Consider the following 20,268-nt stretch of genomic DNA (forward strand, 5'->3'; position numbering starts at 1 on the left):
GCAAAAACGTGCAAAAGGCGGAGCGAGTTGAGTTTTTTCTTCTACGGTCTTTTATTTTGAAATGCTTGATCGATGTGGCCGGATGAGCGCTTCTGCAGAAGATCAGCTGATCTTAATGTAAACACTCCACTGAGGCGTGTGTGTCTGTCTGCGTGAATGTGTGTGTGTGTGTGTGTGGCAGAGGAACAGGGTGACACAGACGCAGCTGTCTTCCAACTGTCGGTCACTTTAGCGTCTTCTCAGGCCGGTGAAGGTGAAGGAACGGCGGGATGTGTGGACCGAACCGCGCCGCTCCGCCTGCCCCGCAGTAGAGGAGGCTCAGGGGGGCTTAAAACATCACATGCAGCTTATCGGAGGGCCTGAGTGAGAGCAGATCTGTCCCAACACACTGGATTTTTACCTTACAGGACTGGACTAGTTGAAGCAGTAAGTGTCTGTGCTCACAGTTTTTCCTGCTTATTCCTAATTTTCATGTCATCTGGCCACAGCTGCCACAGAAATCTCCATCCATGGAGGTAGGTTTGGTTTTAGCACTGAGGAGGACACGTTTAAAAGAGGGTCTGGGTGTCCTACAGGAAATCTTGAGTGTCAAACATTTATTTTCCTGCTTTCTGGTGATTTTTTATGGAGCAAATTGTCCCTTTTTTGCATGCATCTGTATTCTTTTGTCTGTGTACAGCTGCCATGTTTTTTAACTTAAGGGGTAAACACTGAGAGGGAACTTCTAAGAGATTAAGTAAATGACAAGTAGGCTTTTCTTTTTATTGTTCTTGAAAACACGTGAGATTTCATCCAACAGGCTCCTTCAGGTCAAGTGACTGACAGTAAGTTCCAGGTATGGAAAACCAGGATATTACTAGAAATGTAAAGTAATTGTACCCTTTAACTTGTCATCGTCATGCCTAAAAGTTGTTAAGAAGTACACTTCATGTCTCATACCTCAGGAGGAAAAGATCTCTTTTTACAAGTTTCAGCAATGCAAAAGATCTCCAGTACAAAGGTGACCATGGCTGAATGCTGTCAACAAGAAGAACAGGGATGACAGCCTCTAGAGCCCAGGAAAACCTAGTTTAGTGGGGAACCATTTTGTGACAGAAATTCTGCTGTCTAGAACAAAACCCGCAATTAGTTCATAGACCTTTATTTAAATATTTGCATATGCTATTTTAATGTGACTGCAGTCTTTCTACTTGTTGTGCCATAGCCTAGCCATGCTAGACCCATGTTTCTGACAGCACAAGGGTCTAGGGAAGCTCGACAGGGAGGGAGGCGGGCTAAAAGGTTGTCTATCAAATCCCTCTGCAGCAATTGGGTAGGTATACAACCAATCAACGCAACGAATAGGCTGAGTAGTTCCGAGAGCACCGGCGGATTGTGGCTAAGTCCCATTAGCTTCCCAACCAGCGGAGCCAACTGGTATATTAAGGATTTGCCATATCCCGTCGGCATAAGTCCAAATACGTCTTTCTTCTCAATGAAACACTTAAGTGCCGTCCTTTGTTTATCTTTCAAGTTGAATTTTAGCTTCAAATCTTTAAGGACTGTGGCCAAAGCCGAGTCGAAAGATAACTGTTTATTGTGCGCCGGTTGTTTCTGTCAGAATCGTCACGCCTCTGTCGTCACTTCATTACGCCCGCCTTCTGACTCTACACTTCATGGTGATTGGTCTGGCCAGTTTTAGGAGAATCCAGCCTCGAGCCTTATGAAGGGTAACTAGACCCACCCTGGCAGAGAATTAAATTCATTTGCCGTGGGTTGTCTAGCGCGGCTAGGCTAATATTCTAGCATAATCTATTTCTTAAGCTGCAAGTGGACCGAGTTTGACTTGTTCACAGAGGACAGTTTGACAGCTCGTACATGTCATTTTCAAAGCTCCCAAAATTCCCAAGAGTCACATGCCTCCAGATGTAATTGGCTGCCAAAATGTCTGGGGAAGGATTGAATATGCACGATTTATCGACACCTTCAGTGGGTATAAATTTCATTGAAGATCATAGGCATTTCACTTGCTGTTTAACTATGCCACGCTTAAACCAAATTGAGAGGAACCAAGCCATCGGACGTCTGCAAGCTGGAGAGTCTGTCCGAGACATTGCCCGTCACTTTAATGTCAACATCACCACCATTTACCGTCTCCAGCGTCGATACAACACCACACAGAGCACCGATGACCTTCCCCGAAGCGGACAGGCTCTCCAGCTTGGCTTGGTTCCTCTCAATTTGGTTTAAGCGTGGCATAGTTAAACAGCAAGTGAAATGCCTATGATCTTCAATGAAATTTATACCCACTGAAGGTGTCGATAAATCGTGCATATTCAGTTGCACGTGCAAAGTGTGACTCATGTCCACATCATCAATGCATTGGTGTATTGCAACTTTTCGGTTTTCACACCAAACCTTACAAAACGCAACAGAAAATGTTAAGAACACACCATGCACCACAAAGTACCAAATGCATTTTTGTTTTGGGAAACCTCATTTAATTTTTCATCGGGGAAAAGAAACTTGCATTTCTTTTGCGTGTGAGTATATATCCAGTATATAAATAAAGTATTAACAAATATTACATTTTTTTTTAAATAGTTTTTTTTTTTTAAATGAACTTCAGCATGCATTTAGTGTGACATTTTGCTAAATATGCATGTAATGTATGTAAGGTAATAAATCTGTTGGAGGTCAGATAAAGTACAAGTTACAGATCAGATTAAACAATGCTGCAAAATATATTCAAAAAATGCAAATAAAAATGGATTTTAAATGTTACCTCTAGAGTTTCCAGACACATACATGCATTTACAGTTACATCACGTGAAGGGATTTTTTTGAAACCGTTTCCTTGAAATCTCAGCCTACAGTAGAAAGACAAGCTGAGTAGCTGTTAGTGTCACATGCTTCTCAAACGCAGGTAAACCTGTTTCAGACTAAGTTTTCCGTTCAGCGCCCTGCAGACGTCACGGCCACATTGCCTAATGTGTCCTGCCCTGTCATGGTGATTTATTGATTCATCCCCGCAGCCACATGACTTTCTGACTCTGCTTAAAGCAAGCTTTCACTTTATTGCTGTCTTTGTGTGACAGCATTTTGACTACAAACGCAAAAAAGAGCGTCATGTGGTTTCCTTCCTGAAAGTCTGGTCTGGTGACTGCAGCCTTTTGAAATAATTCATTTTTCCTTGTTCTCCTTGTTGACAGTTACTTATTCTTCACTGTCTGACAAAACCAACTCTTGTGACTTTTTCTTCACATGTCTTAAAGGATGACACGTAATGACTTATTAAGTAATGCAATCACTCAGAAGACTAAAGCAGCCAGTTTAAATGTGCAGTCTGCTTTTTTTTGCAGTGGTTCTCACAAAAAGTACTAAAAACTGGAAAAAAAAACTCTTGAACAATGTCTTAGAAAACAACCCTAGTGCTGTCACATTAAGTTGTCCTCCTCTGCAAGAAATTGCGGCCCACAAGTTTTAGAGCAATCTGAATCTTTGTGCAAGAACAACCCCCATAGAGCGTCTTAAAGGGCTGTTTTCAGGTGGAAAATAAAGCTTCTACCCAAAGTAGATGCCCTCTTCATGTAACTTATCTTTTCCAACAGCACCACCAACAAAATAAAATTCACCATATGAACTAAAGTTACATCCACGCTTGTTGTTTGGTGCAATTAGAAATAATTGCTGCAGTTGAAGCTGTCCGCTATGACACCATGATGGAAACAAAAGGCTGAACGGGCCAATATGGAAGCAGAACCTGTAAACGCTGGCACCATATTGCACCTGCCCTGAGTTCCTGCCTTGACAAACCATGTTTTGATGTCATAATTTAATTGGAAACACTGTGGTGTAGAGACCTAGTAAAAGTACTGTCCAGTTGGATCATTGCAAATGCAGTGCCCAGTGTGTGTTTTTTATAAACCTGCAGGTTGTATGTGATACAATTTGTAGGTAACAAGCAGAAATCTTGTATCGCTACTTGGTTTCTTGTCTGTGGAGGTGCCCTTCAAAGCTTCTTGTTGATTACAGTTGAGTCCTTTTTATTCTTATTTTCTTTCTGCGTTTCCACTGCAGGATCCATGGAGGAGTTGGATCCAGAAGAGCAGTTCCTGCGGTACGCCCGGAATGGAGATCTGCCCGGGGTTCAGAGGCTCCTCATGTCCAAGATAAAGGAAGAGACGCAGATCAACATCAATTGCAAAGGTATGCAACAACACACGGGGATGATGTCAGTTTTAGTGTGCTGATGTAATGCAGTATTTGTTGTTTCATCAGGTAAAAGTAAATCGAACTTGGGATGGACGCCTCTTCATTTGGCCTGTTATTTCGGACATAAAGATGTAGTGGAGGAATTGCTCAAGGTAGAGTTTCTTTTCTTCAAAACATGGAGATTTTAAATAACTGTGCATGTAACACATGCGTCATTACACCAATCCAGGCGGGGGCAGATGTTAACTTACCCAATAATATTGGAGATACACCTCTGCACAAAGCTGCCTTCACAGGAAGGAAGGTAACTTAACACCTCAAGAATTTACCAGTTTGCCTCTACTTTATGCATCTCTTTGTTGATAGCAGAAATTTTTGTGCATGCATTTATTCATCCATTCAGTCTGTCAATCAATCAATCAATCAATCACGTATCAATTAGGAGGTTGTCATGCTGCTGCTGCACTATGATGCATGTGCTACTGTCATCAATGGGACAGCACAGATTCCCAAAGATGTCACTCAAAATGCAGAGATCAGAAGCATGTTGGAAGGTGAGAGCGACATGTTGTCATCTAAAAGTTATCATGGAACATGTTTTTAATCAGCTGTCATAATAAATGTTTTTATATTCATTCATTTTTTATTTTATGTATATATTATAACGTCATCCTGCACTTTTTTCTTGTAAATCCCGTCACTGATACCAGCGGCTGAGAGAACGGAGGAGAGGAAACTGGAGGAGAAACTTTTGGAAGCTGCTCGTGAAGGAGACCTTTCAACGTTAACTCAGCTGGTTCGTGCCAGATGCTTCTTTCTGATACACTTTTTTATTGAGCAATAGAACAGAGCTGTTATGCATCATATGGTTTCTTGTACTTTTGTCCACCTGCCCCTTCATAGCGCACACATATACCGTACATACAAAGTAAGCTTGTCCAATAGCAGAATCCTAAGAAAACAAAGTCAGACCTCAGTGTTAGACACCCCCTCTCTCCCACTGGCAAACTCATAAACACCTCCCACACACTTACCTATCATTCCCTATTTATGCATAATTTTAAGCCTTAATACAATGTGAGCAAGTGAGTTAGATAAAAATTCACCCCCTGTCCATTTGCCATGAATGGTGAAATTAGCTACAGAGACCAAAACAGTTTTTTGTACCAGACCGTGAACATGTTTACTTCTGCTCTAAAGCTGGAGAGTTTAACATGGGGGTCAGTGGGGACTGACTCGCTTTCAACCAGTTAGCCTCAAGTGGCCAATTGAGGAAATGCAGCTTTTGCCATTTTAACTTTAACATAGGGTTAATTTTTCAGTCCTGGAAGTTGTCGCTTGTTGCCACTGAAAGGGCAACACTTTCTACACAATGTGCCTCACTGTATCGACAAATCTAAATGGGAGTCATCACTAAGAAGAAGTACATTCGATAAAAGTGTAATCCACACTTTAAGCATGTCATTCAAAGTGACAGCTACTTCCTTCCACAATCTAGCGTCATCAGAGCATTCCAAGTACATATGCACACTTCTATCACAAGAGTAGCAAGAGTTACCACAGCAGCACACAATGCTACGCCTAATAAGTTAAACAAGGAACTAACAGTAACTACTAAACTACATGTTGCTGTTGTCGCTTTGGCAAAATAACAAGGATTAAACTCTTACTTGTTCCTGAACTGACAGTTACATTCACAAGTATTACCCCATGTTCACAAGTCCAGACAGGTGCAGTCGACTACGCCCTTCGAATCTCAACACAATAGTTTATGACAACCTCATTAGGAAAAGCTCTGAATAAAGTCAGTGCTTTCAATAGTAGTGCAGTGCTATTACTGATTAAATTCTGAGGCTACTGATCTGTGACAACATGGTAGGATTTTCCTTTTGAATCTGTGCCAACAATCTAGTCTTGCCTTGAAACTATGACAACATTCTAGGATTTTGATTTTATTCTATAGCTGCAATCCAAGTCACAAGCTGCATCCTTCAAAGGCTGCATTTGAAGGCCAAGCATGTCACAACTACGTGATGAAGGCCGTCCTATTTCACTGAGACATTAAGACTTCTTCAAATGCAACTGACGAATGCGTCCTTTTTCCCAACTGCAAAGGATGCATCAGGTGCATCTTTTGTAGTCCAGCATACTCCAAGATTCGATGAGCACTTGGTGACAGAGCAAAGAATCAAGGTGGAGTTTTTACGGCTCACTGCCGACTGAAAAAATAAATTTATCCGTGGTATTGTTTTACGTCTCACTCCAATACTGAATGATAAAAATGTAAAAAAAAAACCTAAAGGCTTAAAATTAGTTTTAAAAAAATCTGTAGTTGAGTACAACAGTATAGTACCTCAAGTTCTTCAAATGTATCAAAAAAAACATTAAAAACATCCTTTCTGTCCTTGGGATAACAAATTGACAGTTTGGTCATGAAACAAAAATGTGGTACAAACTGACCAAAGCATGACATGAAACAACAAAAATGTTACACAAACTGACCAAAGCATGACATGAAACAACAAAAATGTTACACAAACTGACCAAAGCATGACATGAAACAACAAAAATGTGGTACAAACTGACCAAAACAGATGTGGTGCCGGGGACGTGACGAAGCACGCAAGAAGTCTGTCATCAGACCGTCTTATTTAAGAAATGCTCAGACACAGTCGCCGCATCCTGTGAAGGACCTAGAACACAAGAGTCCATCCTTTGACAGGATCCAGCCTCTGAATAGGGACACGACCTGTGACAACATTGGAGAATCTGGCCTCAAAATTATGAAAACATTCTAGAATTTTGCCTTGAAATTATGACAGCATTCTAGAATCTTGCCTTGAAACTGCGGCATTGTAGAATCATGCTTCGAAATTAATACATGCTAGAATCTGGCCTTGAAATTATGACATAAAATTAGAATCTTGCCTATAACCTGTGACAACATTGTAGAATCTTGCCTTAAATCTGAGAAAATATTCTAGATTCTTGCTTCAAAATTATGACAAAATTTTCAAATTTTGCCTCAAAATTATGAAAACATTCTAGACTCATGCCTTAAATCTGTGACATCATTCTAGAATTTTGCCTCGAAATTTTGACAGCATTCTAAAATCTTGCATTAAAATTCTGACAAAATTCTAGAATCTTCCCTTTGGTGATGTTGCCTAGCTAAGGATCTTGTTCTAGAAGTGTAACAAAAAATATGTTTTAGCCAAAATATGAGTATCAATCATTCAAACAACTCCAATGCCGATCTTCCTCAGGTCCCCAGCAATAAACCCACCAATTTTGAAGTAGATCAGATTAACGGTTGCCAACATATGTGAAGAACCGACAGACACACAGTTGTAGTAAAGTTTTGAAAAGTCTAAACTATTGCAGTTCTTGGTCACAGTGTGAGAAATCAAGAATCATGCTTCAGTTCTTGGAAGAATAATAAAGAACCGAGACAACATCTGTTCCTGTCCTGTGTGTTCTCTGCAGCTCAGCAGGAAGAAGCCTCCGGACATCAACTGCACAGATCTGTTGGGTAACACTCCGCTGCACTGTGCAGCCTATCGAGGCCAGAGGCAGTGTGCCCTAAAGCTGCTCAAGAGTGGAGCCAACCTCAGCGTCAAAAACAAGAATGGTATGACGCATCAGCCGGAGCTGGCAGCCATGAATGACTGGTGATATTCAATATTCTGCTTTTTTGTCAACATACCATGAAAAGGGCAAAACCAACATTGAAGTCATGCTTTTAGAAGTCTTGCCTGCGTAACGAAAACCTAAAAATAATGAAACCACATGAGTGAGTCACACTGACTGGGTGACTTCATTGTTGAATGTGTTGTTCTGCTGCTGTAACTACTGCCATACAAAATTTATATTGATACACAGCTGAAAATAGTCCACCCAAAAATGCTGGCATAACCAGGGCAGAGAATGGAAAGTATTGAGAAGACAGCGCATTATTGGTTTGAGTTTCTTTAGAGGATTTTTTCAACGATAAAAAATGGCAGTCAGTAAGGAAAATATAAAATATCAGCCTTTTCCCCCCTACAAGCTCCATTTCGCTTGCACCAAAAATATGCTTCTTTAGGTGGGGAATGGCAGTTTCACTTCATTTGAAAAAGGTCTGTCTTCCAGAAAAATAGCATCTGTCTGGATCAAGCAGCTAACCTTTGCTAAAGAATTTTCCAAGTGTAACCTACAATTATTTTTGTCCAAGCACAATGGCTGTTTTGATGATTCCAACATGATTATGAGTGCAAAAAATGCAGAAACTGTGATTACATAAGAGGCTCAAGCTGTTGCTGGTTCACATGTAATTAAAGCCTTGATATTTATAACTGCTGTGAAGGCCTTCAAAGGCTGCATTTGAAGGCCCAGCATGTCACAGCTACGTGATGAAGGCCGTCCTATTTCACTGAGACATTAAGACTTCTTCAAATGCAACTGATGAATGCATCCTTTTCCCCAACTGCAAAAAATGCATCAGGTGCATCTTTTGCAGTCTAACATACCCCAAGATTTGATGAGCACTGGTGACAGAGCAAAGAATCTCGGTGGAGTTGTAACTGCTCACTGCTGACTGAAAAGATTAATTTATCCGTGGTATTGTGTTACAGCTCACTCCAATACTGAATGAAAAAAATGTAAAAAACCCTAAAGGCCTAAAATTTGTTTTAAAAAAGTCTGTAGTTGAGTACAACAGTAAGGTACCTCAAGTTCTTCAAATGTATAGCCCTGATATTTATAACTGCTGTGAACAGCGTTAAAACATACTTCAATCAAATGGTGCTTCTTTGCCTCTGTACATATGTGCTGTTTTGTGCTGAAGCTCCACTTAACTTGTTGGTTTATAACTCGCAGGCCAGTCGGTGTGTGACCTGGCCAACGATACGGCCATGAAGCAGTTTCTTGAAGGCACCGTTCATCGAGTGAGTGTGTGGGCGTCCCAGAGCTCCTCAGATTTGTTCTTTGATTTGTTTTTCACTTTGTTTCATGTGTCTTCGTGTCTGTGTCCCCTGCAGGGTTTGGCCCGACATGTCAAGAAGTATGAAGGACTCCTCTGGAAGGTAAAGTCTGGGAATTATTTTCCTTGATGGCAGACAGAAGCCAATCCATTAGAGATGGAGAAATCGCAAGCAAAGTGGAGAAATTCGACTGCACAGTTCGACAGCTCATAAATTGCCTTCAGAGGCCCTGCTGCTATAAAGAAACCCACATTGCAATATGTTTAGTGGTGTGTCTTATCGTCAGGCTGTTTTATGGGTTGACAATCACATCTTAGAAGAAATGAGTAGAAGTTGAATTTAGTTGAAGTTCCAAATATTTGTCTCCACGATGCCAAAATAATCCATACAACATATAACTTGTCTGTCTTTGCTTTCACAGCATGGATGATATTGATAGTATTTGTCAGTGTGTTTTGATTTGCCAATTTTTTTGTGCTAGTGATGCAGACAATGTGCAAGTGCTAAGTAGGCTTTTATTTTGAAAGAGCAGCTAAAAGGAAAATGGCCCAAAGGTCTCAGTTTTGTCACTGAATTTAAATAAGGTTGTTTAAAAAAAAAAAAAAAAAAGAACATGAGTGAGACAGTTTATCAGTGTTGAGTAATTCACTGCTTCGACACACGTTGGAACACTGACAGCTCAGTGACCTCTGACATGATTACCAGTCAGCACAATGAGCAGTCCCATCGGCAGCGTAAGATACCAGACAAACTGCAGCCTCATTAGCATGTGGTGATTGAGGGCTGAGGGCTGAGGACTAAAGAATAATCTGTACAACGTGTTGAGCATGCTGCATGCAGCGCCATAGTAAACCTTTTTCAACAGTAGGTGCTGTTTCTTAACCGAGGCAGACAGAAACATCCAATCCGCAGTCTTAAAATTCATAGAGGTCTAATAATGGTCGTGCTAGAGTTAAAGATTATATCAAGAAAACTGAAAACACGATCTGGAGCTTTAATCAGTACACTGTTAAATTCAGTGCCAGTTTTATTAACTTTTTTATTTAACATTTTCTTGATTATATTAATATGGGGGCTGCACAGTGGAATGGTGGTTAGCACTTTCGCCTTTTAGCTAGAAGATTCCTGGTTCGCATCCTGGCTTTTCTGGGATCTTTCTGCATGGAGTTAGCATGTTTTACTCAAGCTTCCTCCCACAGTCCAAAAATATGCTGAGGTTAACTGATTATTCTGCATTGTCCGAGAGTATGAATGTGAGTGTGACTGTTTGTCTGTATATGTAGCTTTGCGACAGACTGGAGACCTGTCCAGGTGTCCCCTGCCTTCGCCCCAAATCAGCTGGGATAGACTCCAGCCCCCCACAACCCTAGTGAGGATAAAGCGGTATACAGATGATGGATGGATATTAATATGGCACCAGTGTTGTACAATGTAGGCAGTATCACCTCCAGCATACAAAGATTCATGAGGTTACCTTCAGTCACTGAAACAAACAACAACATTTAAGAGTTAATTTTCTCAAAATTAATATGATTTAGAATCTCTTTTAACCAGCTTTTATGCAACAGAAGAAAGCTTATTTTCTCTTGAACAGAATTAGCTGCAGAGCAAAGTGTGTTGTGGAGGTCAGAACACGTCATTTTGTTGTAGAAAACACTGAGACTTCTAGTGGTGGAGCCTGAAATAGAACTGTAAGAGGTTTGGGCTTAATTCTCAAACAAAGTCCCTTGTGTGTTAAATATTTTTATCTTCCAAGCTACAACTTTAAGATACCAAAATGTTCTGCACACCTCTGTAATTTTTTGTCCATTAGCGTCAGCCGAACCTGTAGAGCAAATGTGAGCGAGGCTCCTGCCCAGTGGAGCCAGCAGCTTTTCCTGTTGGCTCCCAAGTGGGATAATATAGTAATCATACAGCTTTTCTACACTTTGCAGATGCTATTAGATGAAATGGACAACAAAAGAGTTATTTTACAGGGTTTTGGATGCTCACAACCCCTAGTTTCCCATTAGTAAATTGTGTCTGGGGAAATGCTTTTTAGGCCAGTGTGCATCATGGCATAAATACAGAAGTTGTAGAAATGTGTTTTGGCCTCTTTGATAAAATAGTCACAGTCCTGCACTGCTGGTCTGGGCTCAGAATAGACAAAAGTGGATAAAATAAAACCTTCCTGAACATCTGTCTATTCACTTTATATCTGAACAAAAGAACTCAAAACTACTGTATTAATAAGAAGACATGATGGATGTTTTTGACCTTTCCTGACCTGCAACACCTCCTACTTCTCAACCGTACATTCAGTCTATTTTTTTTAGCTCCCTTTTGGGTCAGTACCTCTGTTTTTGGTCTTTTTCATATTAACTGCATATTGTCCACCCTGTTAGGAGCTCGTTGTTGTTTCTTGTTACTTACTGAGCAAGTGGATTATAATATATTTTTAGAGGGTTTCTGCTGAAAAGCTGTAAAGATGCTGGGCAGAAAACCAAAACAATGAGCAAGAAAGATGTTGAAATGTTCTGTCTAGCTGAAAGGAGCTGCAGTCAGATGATAATTCTGTCAGGGGTCATCACTAGAACCATCCTTTACACAGCCAAATATTCATCCAAAGATGTTGATTACAGACACTTTAAAGACACAAGATCAATAACGAACTTATCCTGCTTAAGAACATTGCCTGAAAATGTATTCCTCTGTTTCAGGAAATATTAAAAAGACATTAGTCTCTGATCGTTTCAGTGTAACAATCTTACCTTGTTGTCCACTGTAGGTTTGTTTTGGTTGTTTCCACGCTAACGCACCAAATACGTGATGCTGAAAATAGTTGTAATTACCACGTCGATGTTGATGCAAGCGCTATTTAAACGTCACAGTACAATTATTGCAGCTTCTTATTTCTGTGAATGCACCCTTGAAATGGATTTCATTTTCACCCCCCACTGAGCTTAGCAGCAACAAAACAAACCCAGACTTAGCTCAGTCCTGTGTGTGTTCGTGTGTTTGTGTTGCAGCTTTTCTGTATATTTCCGTCATGTGTTTTAAAATTTATTAAATATTATCAAATGTGTGGCTGCATTTGTTTAAAATTCTTACTATGTTAAGAGCTGTGAGATGACGTGTTGTAGATTTCGCTATTTATATAAATAAAATTTAATTGAACTGAATTGAATTTCCAGTTTATCTGCTATTCTCAGGTGTCTCTCCTTCCTCTCTATGACGACACTGAAATAAGAAAAGACTAGAATAATAGAAATCACTGAATATCAGACGTGATTGTTTTCTTGTTTTGTCCCGCAGAGCTCCAGATTTTTTGGCTGGCGCTCCTACTGGGTTGTTCTTCAGGACGGGGTGATCTCCTGGTACTCAAAACAGTAGGTGCATCTCTCACCTTGGCTGTGCTGCTTGAATCAGATGAGTGAAAAGATCTCGGTGTCAGATAAATGGAAGTACTGTGCACTTTTGATTAGACAGGTGCTGGAGGTGACAGATAAATAAGCTAAAAATAGAGGGCTTCTGTCTTCTGTACTTCAATTGAAAATCTGTCATCCGTCAGGATTCCAGCTTCAAAAGAAACGGACTTACCTCCTTTCTTTTTTTTTCCACATCAAGGTCCGACGCAGCTGCCAATGTCAGAAGGCAAGGCTGCAAGTCCCTCACAAACGCTCACTGTTTGGTAAGCCAACATTTGAGAATTGCGCTCCCTTCCTTGACCTCATTGTGTGAGTATATCTTTTGCACAAGGGAATGTTTCTGATGTTTTCCAGATACGAGCAAAAGATAACTGCTTTTTCACGCTCAAGTGCTTTGACGACAGCGTGCATCACTTCAAAGTATCGCCTAAAACTGAGCCAGAGGCAGCAAGAAAGGTATGTTTCATTTACTCTTGAGCTGTGATATCTTCTAAAAGATCCATTAGTTATCTCTTGACCTTCTTAGAGAAAATATTAACACTTGCAATGGCCCTAATTTCTTTTTTAAAGGCAAGGTATCCAGCTCATTAAATCTTTCACTAACATCTGAAATGTTTCACCCGTAAAGCACGCATCTGTGCTCAGAATAATAACATGAGCACCAGTGAGGTTCCACTTCTTTACTGCATCACCCCATTGTTTTAAATGAATAGGCTGCATTCCAACATCCATCCTACAATTCTATACAGTATGCAAGAGAAGGATTTAGCATATCCCAAGACAGAGTATGTCCAATATTGTATGCCAAAAGTACCGGGATGTTATTACATTCTGTCAGATTTTGCAGTATATAAGCCAGCATGCTTTTCTGGCTATTCTGACCCAAAACCAAGCTTAAGTCACCAGGAGCGCTCAAACACATGACAGCTAGTTTTGCACAACAGACTGCAAGTATGAGTTCCAAATTGCATGTATGCTGCTTGAAACTGTGGACTTTTTGAGCGCAGCTGTAGCAATTCTTGTGGTAAAAACAGTCATTGTTTGAAGAGTTGGGAAATACAGCCGATTAGCATAGCTTAGCTTAGTATAAAAACTAGCTAGAGCTGAAATGAGCTGTACTTATGCTTTAGTTTTTTTATGCAGATTAACAGCAGTGTGTCAGTTAGTCAACTTTAAGGCCATCTTATGGTTTCCACATCAGCATTTGCTGACTAAAGCAGATTTTAAAAGCAGACTTGTATGCTACACAGATGGTCCCATTGCCATTTGTATCAAACACAGTTAAACACACAGGGCTCCTGTGGATGTGGTAGAAAGACTCTGATTTTGCACCTTTAATAGGGTAACAGCTATGTGAAGATTGGACTCTCGTACTGTGTTATTGTGGTTTTTATCATAACGTGCACAGGATATCTGGAGCATTTTAAATTTTGCACTGTATTTGGGCATGTACAAATCAAAGCACCGCCAAACTCCATTAACAGCTACTTAGATAACAACTCCTTTATAAAGATTTCTGCTCACATAGCCTCCCCTTATAACAAGCACTATTTGTTTTTCTGGCACATATGCTGTCGATCACTCGCAGTGCCTACAGCTTGCGTGGTCACAACTTTTGGGCTGCACAGATGCTTTCAGGCTTGACTAGAGGACAAAATTCACTACATGCATGAATTGGCCTTTAGCGGTGTTGGTAGGCATGTTTAATTACCTCCTGACTGAACAAACAGGAAGCTACCTGTTCATAATTAACAGACAAATATGAGAATGGATTTAATTTTATCATCTGAATTTCTTCTAAAAAGCAAATATGCATATTTCCCATAGGACTTCAAAACACAGATAGAACCCGATATTTGCAAAGGCATGATGTATCACCCAAAATGGTAAAATGTTTGATTTTCATGACAAACCAAAGAGAAATGTGTTATATTTCCTCCAGGAATGGCTGGATGCGCTGGAGGAGCACTCGGCGTTCAGCACACACTATTGTTCCCAAGAGCAAGGCAGCGAGGAGGAGGAGGAGGAGGAAGTGATGTCACTCGGGGAGCTCACAGACTCGCTACAGGTGGCTTTAAACAAACAAACAATTAAATCCATAATTAGCATGTCGGCATAATGATCCACACTGTTTTCTCTCTACTATAAAGCCCCCCTCGGTCCTCCCACTCCACGCTGCTTTTGTTCAACTTCCTTCTCTTTGAATTACCAGGCAGCAGAGGCCAGCCAAAAGAAGCTGGAGAAGGAGGTGGAAGCGCTCGTGTCCATGCTGAAAAATGATGGGCTTTCAGAAGGTAAAAGCTGTTATTTCACTGTTTTGTTTTGGGTTTTTTTTGCTATTTAAAGTAACACACGTAACAAAGGAGAAATCTCATAGTTACAAATCATTCAAGAGTGGAAATGAAAACCTTATGATTAAAATTACAAGCATCATCAAGCGGATAACCGTTGACTGTTGATGGTAGCATGATGAAATATTCCTAATTAGTATTCTGCAGCATCTGTTTAGTTCCGTTCTGTTTTTTTTAGAGTTTTCTACGATGTGCTGTTCGACAACGTGAACTATACATTTGCACCTGTTTGTCATTCTGCTTTTAATGCAGCTTGTTTAGTCATTATTTTGTGTGTTTGATCCCCTCAGGATTTCCATCAGCTATAGTGCAGAAAATGCAAGAAATCTGTGAGTTATCCAGTGAGACCAAGTCCAGTCTCGGCGTTTGCCTCAGCCTCTTCTCCAGACAGGAAGGGGTGAGTGTCAGCTGTAGTGTTCAGAAATTAGACGTGGAACTGTTTGCAAAATTCACAGTTTGGATCACATCCCGAATTTGGGTTCACAGTTTACGTGCGGTGCATTTTTGGTGAAGCAGGGGAAGGAGGGCATTGCCGAATTCAGCATGCATTTTATCAGTAAAGCAAAATAACTTAACACTGATTCCCTTTACAAAACTCCGGCTTCACTTCTTCATAGTTAGACCTTAATTTTAACGAAGGACATCAAATATCGCAGCTTAACCACCTGATCCCTGAGCAGTTTTAACTGCTTTTTGCTCCTGTCCCCTTTTTCTCACTGTGGGTTCATTTTTCACTGCAATATAAAGCCCTGAACCTCTATAGAAACAGCACAGCCATGGTTAGAAGTAAAGAGAATCAGAAATCTCTCTTGTGCAGTGTGGCAAAGTTAGAATGCGAGACACATTGGGAGAAAAAGCATATGTATTATTGTTCATTTTGCAAAAAGTAAAACCAAAAAACTAATCAACATGTTTTGTATCCAAGTGCACTCAGGTGTGACCAGTATTGGGGGGGAAATGGCAGCTCTAAAATGGATATTTTACTTACTCAACTTACATTTTTGATTTCTTTCCATACTTGTCTCCTATTTGCTCTGTGTAAACGCAGCCTGCAGTTCAGCTGAAAAATCAGAAAGTTTTTCCTACATGAAAAATGTTGGCCACAGCTAATGAATAATCTCATGGCTTCTCAGTTGCACCAAGAAGCACAGAATATTTAGTTCTTTACAAGTTTTCAATGAGCCAGGTTTTGATAAAATAGTGACATTAAAGCTTAGAATTGGTTACATTTTCACAACAGAAAGGCATATCTGGCACAAAAAGTCCAAAAATGTAACTATGCTTTCTGTTTGTGCAGCTTTTGGCTCTGATTAATAGTAACATTTAAGTGTTTTTAAAAATATAACCTGCCTTATAGACTAAGCCACGTTACCAGCTGCATGCAGAGGCTGTTTACATGCGACACACAGAAGCTGAGTTATTGCTCTTTCCTGCTCATCTCTGCCCTTCTTTCCCTGTGAGGGAACACACTCAGGTGTTCTTAAATGATTAATCATATAGGAAGTATTGCTTCACGTGTTGCACAGTGCTTTCACACAGACGTTATTTTACATCCTTAATGCTCGATGCTGGCAGATCCTCTAACTGTGCTTTATCTCATCCATTTGCCATTTTTAAGACTGACTGACAGCTCCGCTCAACATTAAATCCATGCTACCAATTTAATAATTCCCCCAACTGTGACTGACAAACCAAACAGGGCAAACTTTTTTCTTGATCCTTTCCACCATGACCTGTATCACGTTTTTATTTCAATGCACTCAAATCAAGGAAAAATCCTTATACATTTTATATATAGGGATATAAATGGCATTTTAATGACAGTTTAAAGAACTCCTAGAGTTTTTTTATATCTGTAGATTATGTGACCAAGACCTTGTTTCTTCAGAATATTGAAGGCTTTTTTAGAAACCGTGAAGGCCACACATGATGATATGTTTCATCGTGATTACAGTGAAGTGACACTTTTTTAAAAAAAAACAAAAAAACACGCTATATATTGTAATCAACAGATCCTTCTTCTTCGTGACCCTCATATGAATATAAATATATATAGTTGGAGCTTTTATTGGGCTCTATATGTAAAAACAAAACATACACTTAAGAAAGGATTCAGGCCTCATTACATTAAAAAACTCATTGCACTGCAGTGATTGGAAGCTGTCAGGCGGGTTTTCTTTGTATACGATTGAATGGATTTGATTAGAATGGAAGGATTCATTAGAAGGTTCCATCTACTTCAGAAAAAAAGAGCAACACTCCTTATAGCTCACAACAAGTTCCAGCCTTGGACAAACATTTACTTTTCTGGCACATGGCTGCTCGCTGATAACGCTGTGATTCACACTATTAGGTCAAGTTCAAGGAGGCTTCTTATGGTGATGTGTGTAAAGTTATGAATGACTGCTGTACTTCAAACTTATAGTAATTCAGCTGATAATGAACCAAAGGCATCAGGTTTATTTTGTGAAACGGCCTTAGCGGCACAAAGGGGAGCTGTGTTGAGTCTTTACTACATTGGCCTTGAGCCCAGCAGCGCTTTGGCTCAGCCGCTGTCTAACAGCAGCGCTATTGTCATGGATTATTTTCATATTTTCTGAAAGTATTTATGGATAATATAACATGCCTAGAATATCTGGTTTTAGATACAAGACTAATTACAAATCTGAAAAAAAACATGAAATAAGTAGCGGCTCTGTGAGGCTGAACTGCAGCCAATCACTTTACACTCAGATGTGGTGGCCTAAATATAAGTCCGTGTTGACTGTAGGGTGTGGTGTAGCAATGGGTTAAATGGAGAACTTTCACTCGTTCAGTAAGGTTTGAATGCTATGTAAAGCTACAAGTAAATGGGAACTTTAAAACTTAACAGGTTTTTGCACATTTGAGTTCTGTGCATACACCTGTACTCACCTGTACTCGTCATACCTGTACTGAGAGGGGCTTAAGACAACAGGTGTTGCAGCTCATGTTGAGTTTGCATGGTTAAAGCTGCAAGCAGCAAAAATCTGGAAAAGACAGAACAAAAGAATTTGAAAAGCAGCCTTCCTCCTGCAGCGTGTCCCTCTTTGTGAGCTTCAAACGTACCAAATTGTCACCATTAACGTGCGGCTTCAAACGAGATGTAAACCCTGCTCCTTATTAGATTTAAAATCCTCTGTATTATTTTGTTGCGCCTCCATATTCTTTGCGCTCTGCAGAAAGTTACTCTCAGACTACTTGAGTGGCAATATAATGAAAGATTAGTGTGGAATTCTTGCCCAAAGATACAAAAAATACTGCCTACCTCTGCTTTAATGCGTATTTCTGCACTTTGGGTCACTTAGATTGGCTCTCATAGTGGGCCAGGTGGTGCATTAAAAACCCTGTACATCTCTGTTGAGCTTCTATAATGGTTACCACGCTGGCAGTTTAAGTTTATTGTGTTGGAATGCTAAAGGCACACACAGTGCCAGTGAGACTGAAGAAAATGTCAGCCATTTTGCAAATATTTCTTAAGCCAAAATTTTGGACAAGATAGAGGTGCCAGAGGGAGGAAAAGTCAGAAGAGCTCCAAAATCAACAGGATTCTTGGAAGCACAAAATGTCCTGAAAATCCATTTAATTGTCTCAGTCTGGATGAAGCTAGTGGATTAACATTCCCAAAATCATGCTGTTACTGGGGCTAAAAACGTAATACTATTGCATAAATCAATCCTTCTCGTGTATTTGCAATGTTGTGACCAGATATAATCAGAGGTTTTTAAGGGGTACAATATGAACCGTGTGAGAAAACTGCATTATCCATGTGTACATATCTTCATATCTCCCACCATTAACAGTCATTGTGAAGTTAACAGTGCATTTTAATGATCTGCGTATGCGTTTATGCATGTGCAGATTGTTTAATGGAGTATCTGGTTATGTTTTTTTAACTTAACTTGAAGCTGAAAGATATGCAGAGATTCAACAGGCAACCATAAAATTCTAAATATAGGGACAGCTTGCATGAAGAACTGACTCACAAACACTTTTGATGAGATTACATCTGGTTTCTGCTGGAGCTGAATTTGAAGCGGCATTCACTGATGATGCATATAATTTACAAAATCTATAAAAGCGCGCATCCATCAGTCTCTATCTCTAAAGCAAAATGTATTCTGGCGGCAATGAAGATCCAAGACTGACATTGTTCATTTTTATTTCGCGATAATCCCTATCACAGTTTGAGTTCACTTTCTGGGCCAGACTTGCAGCAAAACATCACATCAGAACCAGAATTAGTCTAGAAAGTGATGTGTCGTGCTGCTGCTGGTTTTGATGCACCGCTGTGATGAATATACACTTGAGTTGAAGGAAATGTAAATCAAAGCATGTTTGCCTTTACACGATAATGCAACAGCTCAGTTTTCTCTCTAAGACACAAACAACGATGTGAAAATCATTATTGACTACCAAACCCTGAATTATTAAAATCACAAGCTGTGGGAAAGAAATCACTCCCAGTAATGATGCTGGTTTTTATTTCTCTGTCTCTCTTTCTCCTCTTTGTGCTCACGAACACAGCTTCATATCTCAAATAAGATGGTTAAATTCCTCTGGGATCTTTAGAGGAGATGTTTGCTGCTGGTGAAGCTGCCAAAAAGCTGTTTGACTTTACCAGGCAGTCCGGTCCTTTCAGGGTTTACACCTGGACCGGGCCTCTGTCGCTCAGCTGTGCAGCCTTTTGAACTGCACATCTGCAGAGGCAGAGTGCATGATAAAAGGCTCACAGAATCTCAGAGCTCGCCGTGAATAAGTCTCATTTTAAATGGGAACAACTCGAATATGTACAGTATGGCTCAGTGTGCATATGATACTCCACAGCCTGAATGGAGCTGCAGGGCCTGAGCTCATTCACCCTTTAATGGGAAGATACTGAATCACTCCCAACTCCCGCTGCTCCGGTTTGCACTTTAGCACCACCTGCGGAGGGGTCAGCAGCAGGGATTTCCTCTTTAAAGTTCGCCGTAGTGCGACGACAGAAAGCGATCTTTATCCCCACTTCACCCCGACTTGGGGATGATAGCTTATCTGTCAGCTCTTCCTCTTTGGTTTCCTAAAGTAAAACACTGCCTCATCTGTGTCAGTTAAGTAGATTTTTTTTTTTGCAAAGGAGCTACTAAGCAACAAGCCCACCTTAAAATCATCAACACTCATGTTTTGTGTCAAAGGAGGGTTTCGCTAATGGTTTATATTCGAGTCCATTACCCGTCATTTGATCCCCTCTCGTCTGCGGGAATCATGTTCTCCGGCAGGCCATTTGAGACACCGGCATCAGGGCAGCTGTCCTCCATTACAGATAAACATGGCTCTTCCCTCTCAGCTCCATCTCTG

General features: G+C 40.3%; 1 protein-coding gene across 4 annotated transcripts in view; it reads left to right on the forward strand.

Moving 5' to 3' along the window:
- The first annotated feature begins 74 nt into the window (after positions 1-74).
- osbpl1a (oxysterol binding protein-like 1A) overlaps positions 75-20,268 on the forward strand; it is a 31,331-nt gene continuing 11,137 nt past the window's right edge. Inside the window, exons 1-15 of one of the 4 annotated variants that reach the window (XM_051947274.1) lie at positions 75-426; positions 4,060-4,188; positions 4,261-4,346; positions 4,424-4,498; positions 4,637-4,748; positions 4,905-4,990; positions 7,681-7,825; positions 9,052-9,119; positions 9,213-9,257; positions 12,450-12,523; positions 12,762-12,825; positions 12,917-13,018; positions 14,505-14,630; positions 14,775-14,856; positions 15,204-15,310. In XM_051947274.1, the coding sequence (XP_051803234.1) occupies positions 4,065-4,188; positions 4,261-4,346; positions 4,424-4,498; positions 4,637-4,748; positions 4,905-4,990; positions 7,681-7,825; positions 9,052-9,119; positions 9,213-9,257; positions 12,450-12,523; positions 12,762-12,825; positions 12,917-13,018; positions 14,505-14,630; positions 14,775-14,856; positions 15,204-15,310 (1,296 nt within the window). In that variant the 5' untranslated portion in view covers positions 75-426; positions 4,060-4,064. Of the gene's footprint in view, positions 427-4,059; positions 4,189-4,260; positions 4,347-4,423; positions 4,499-4,636; positions 4,749-4,904; positions 4,991-7,680; positions 7,826-9,051; positions 9,120-9,212; positions 9,258-12,449; positions 12,524-12,761; positions 12,826-12,916; positions 13,019-14,504; positions 14,631-14,774; positions 14,857-15,203; positions 15,311-20,268 lie in introns of those variants that run through there. The other 3 variants (XM_051947273.1, XM_051947276.1, XM_051947275.1) reach the window with 3 other exon arrangements.

This window comes from Acanthochromis polyacanthus, chromosome 4 (assembly GCF_021347895.1).
Source record: "Acanthochromis polyacanthus isolate Apoly-LR-REF ecotype Palm Island chromosome 4, KAUST_Apoly_ChrSc, whole genome shotgun sequence".
Classification (NCBI taxonomy): domain Eukaryota; kingdom Metazoa; phylum Chordata; class Actinopteri; family Pomacentridae; genus Acanthochromis; species Acanthochromis polyacanthus.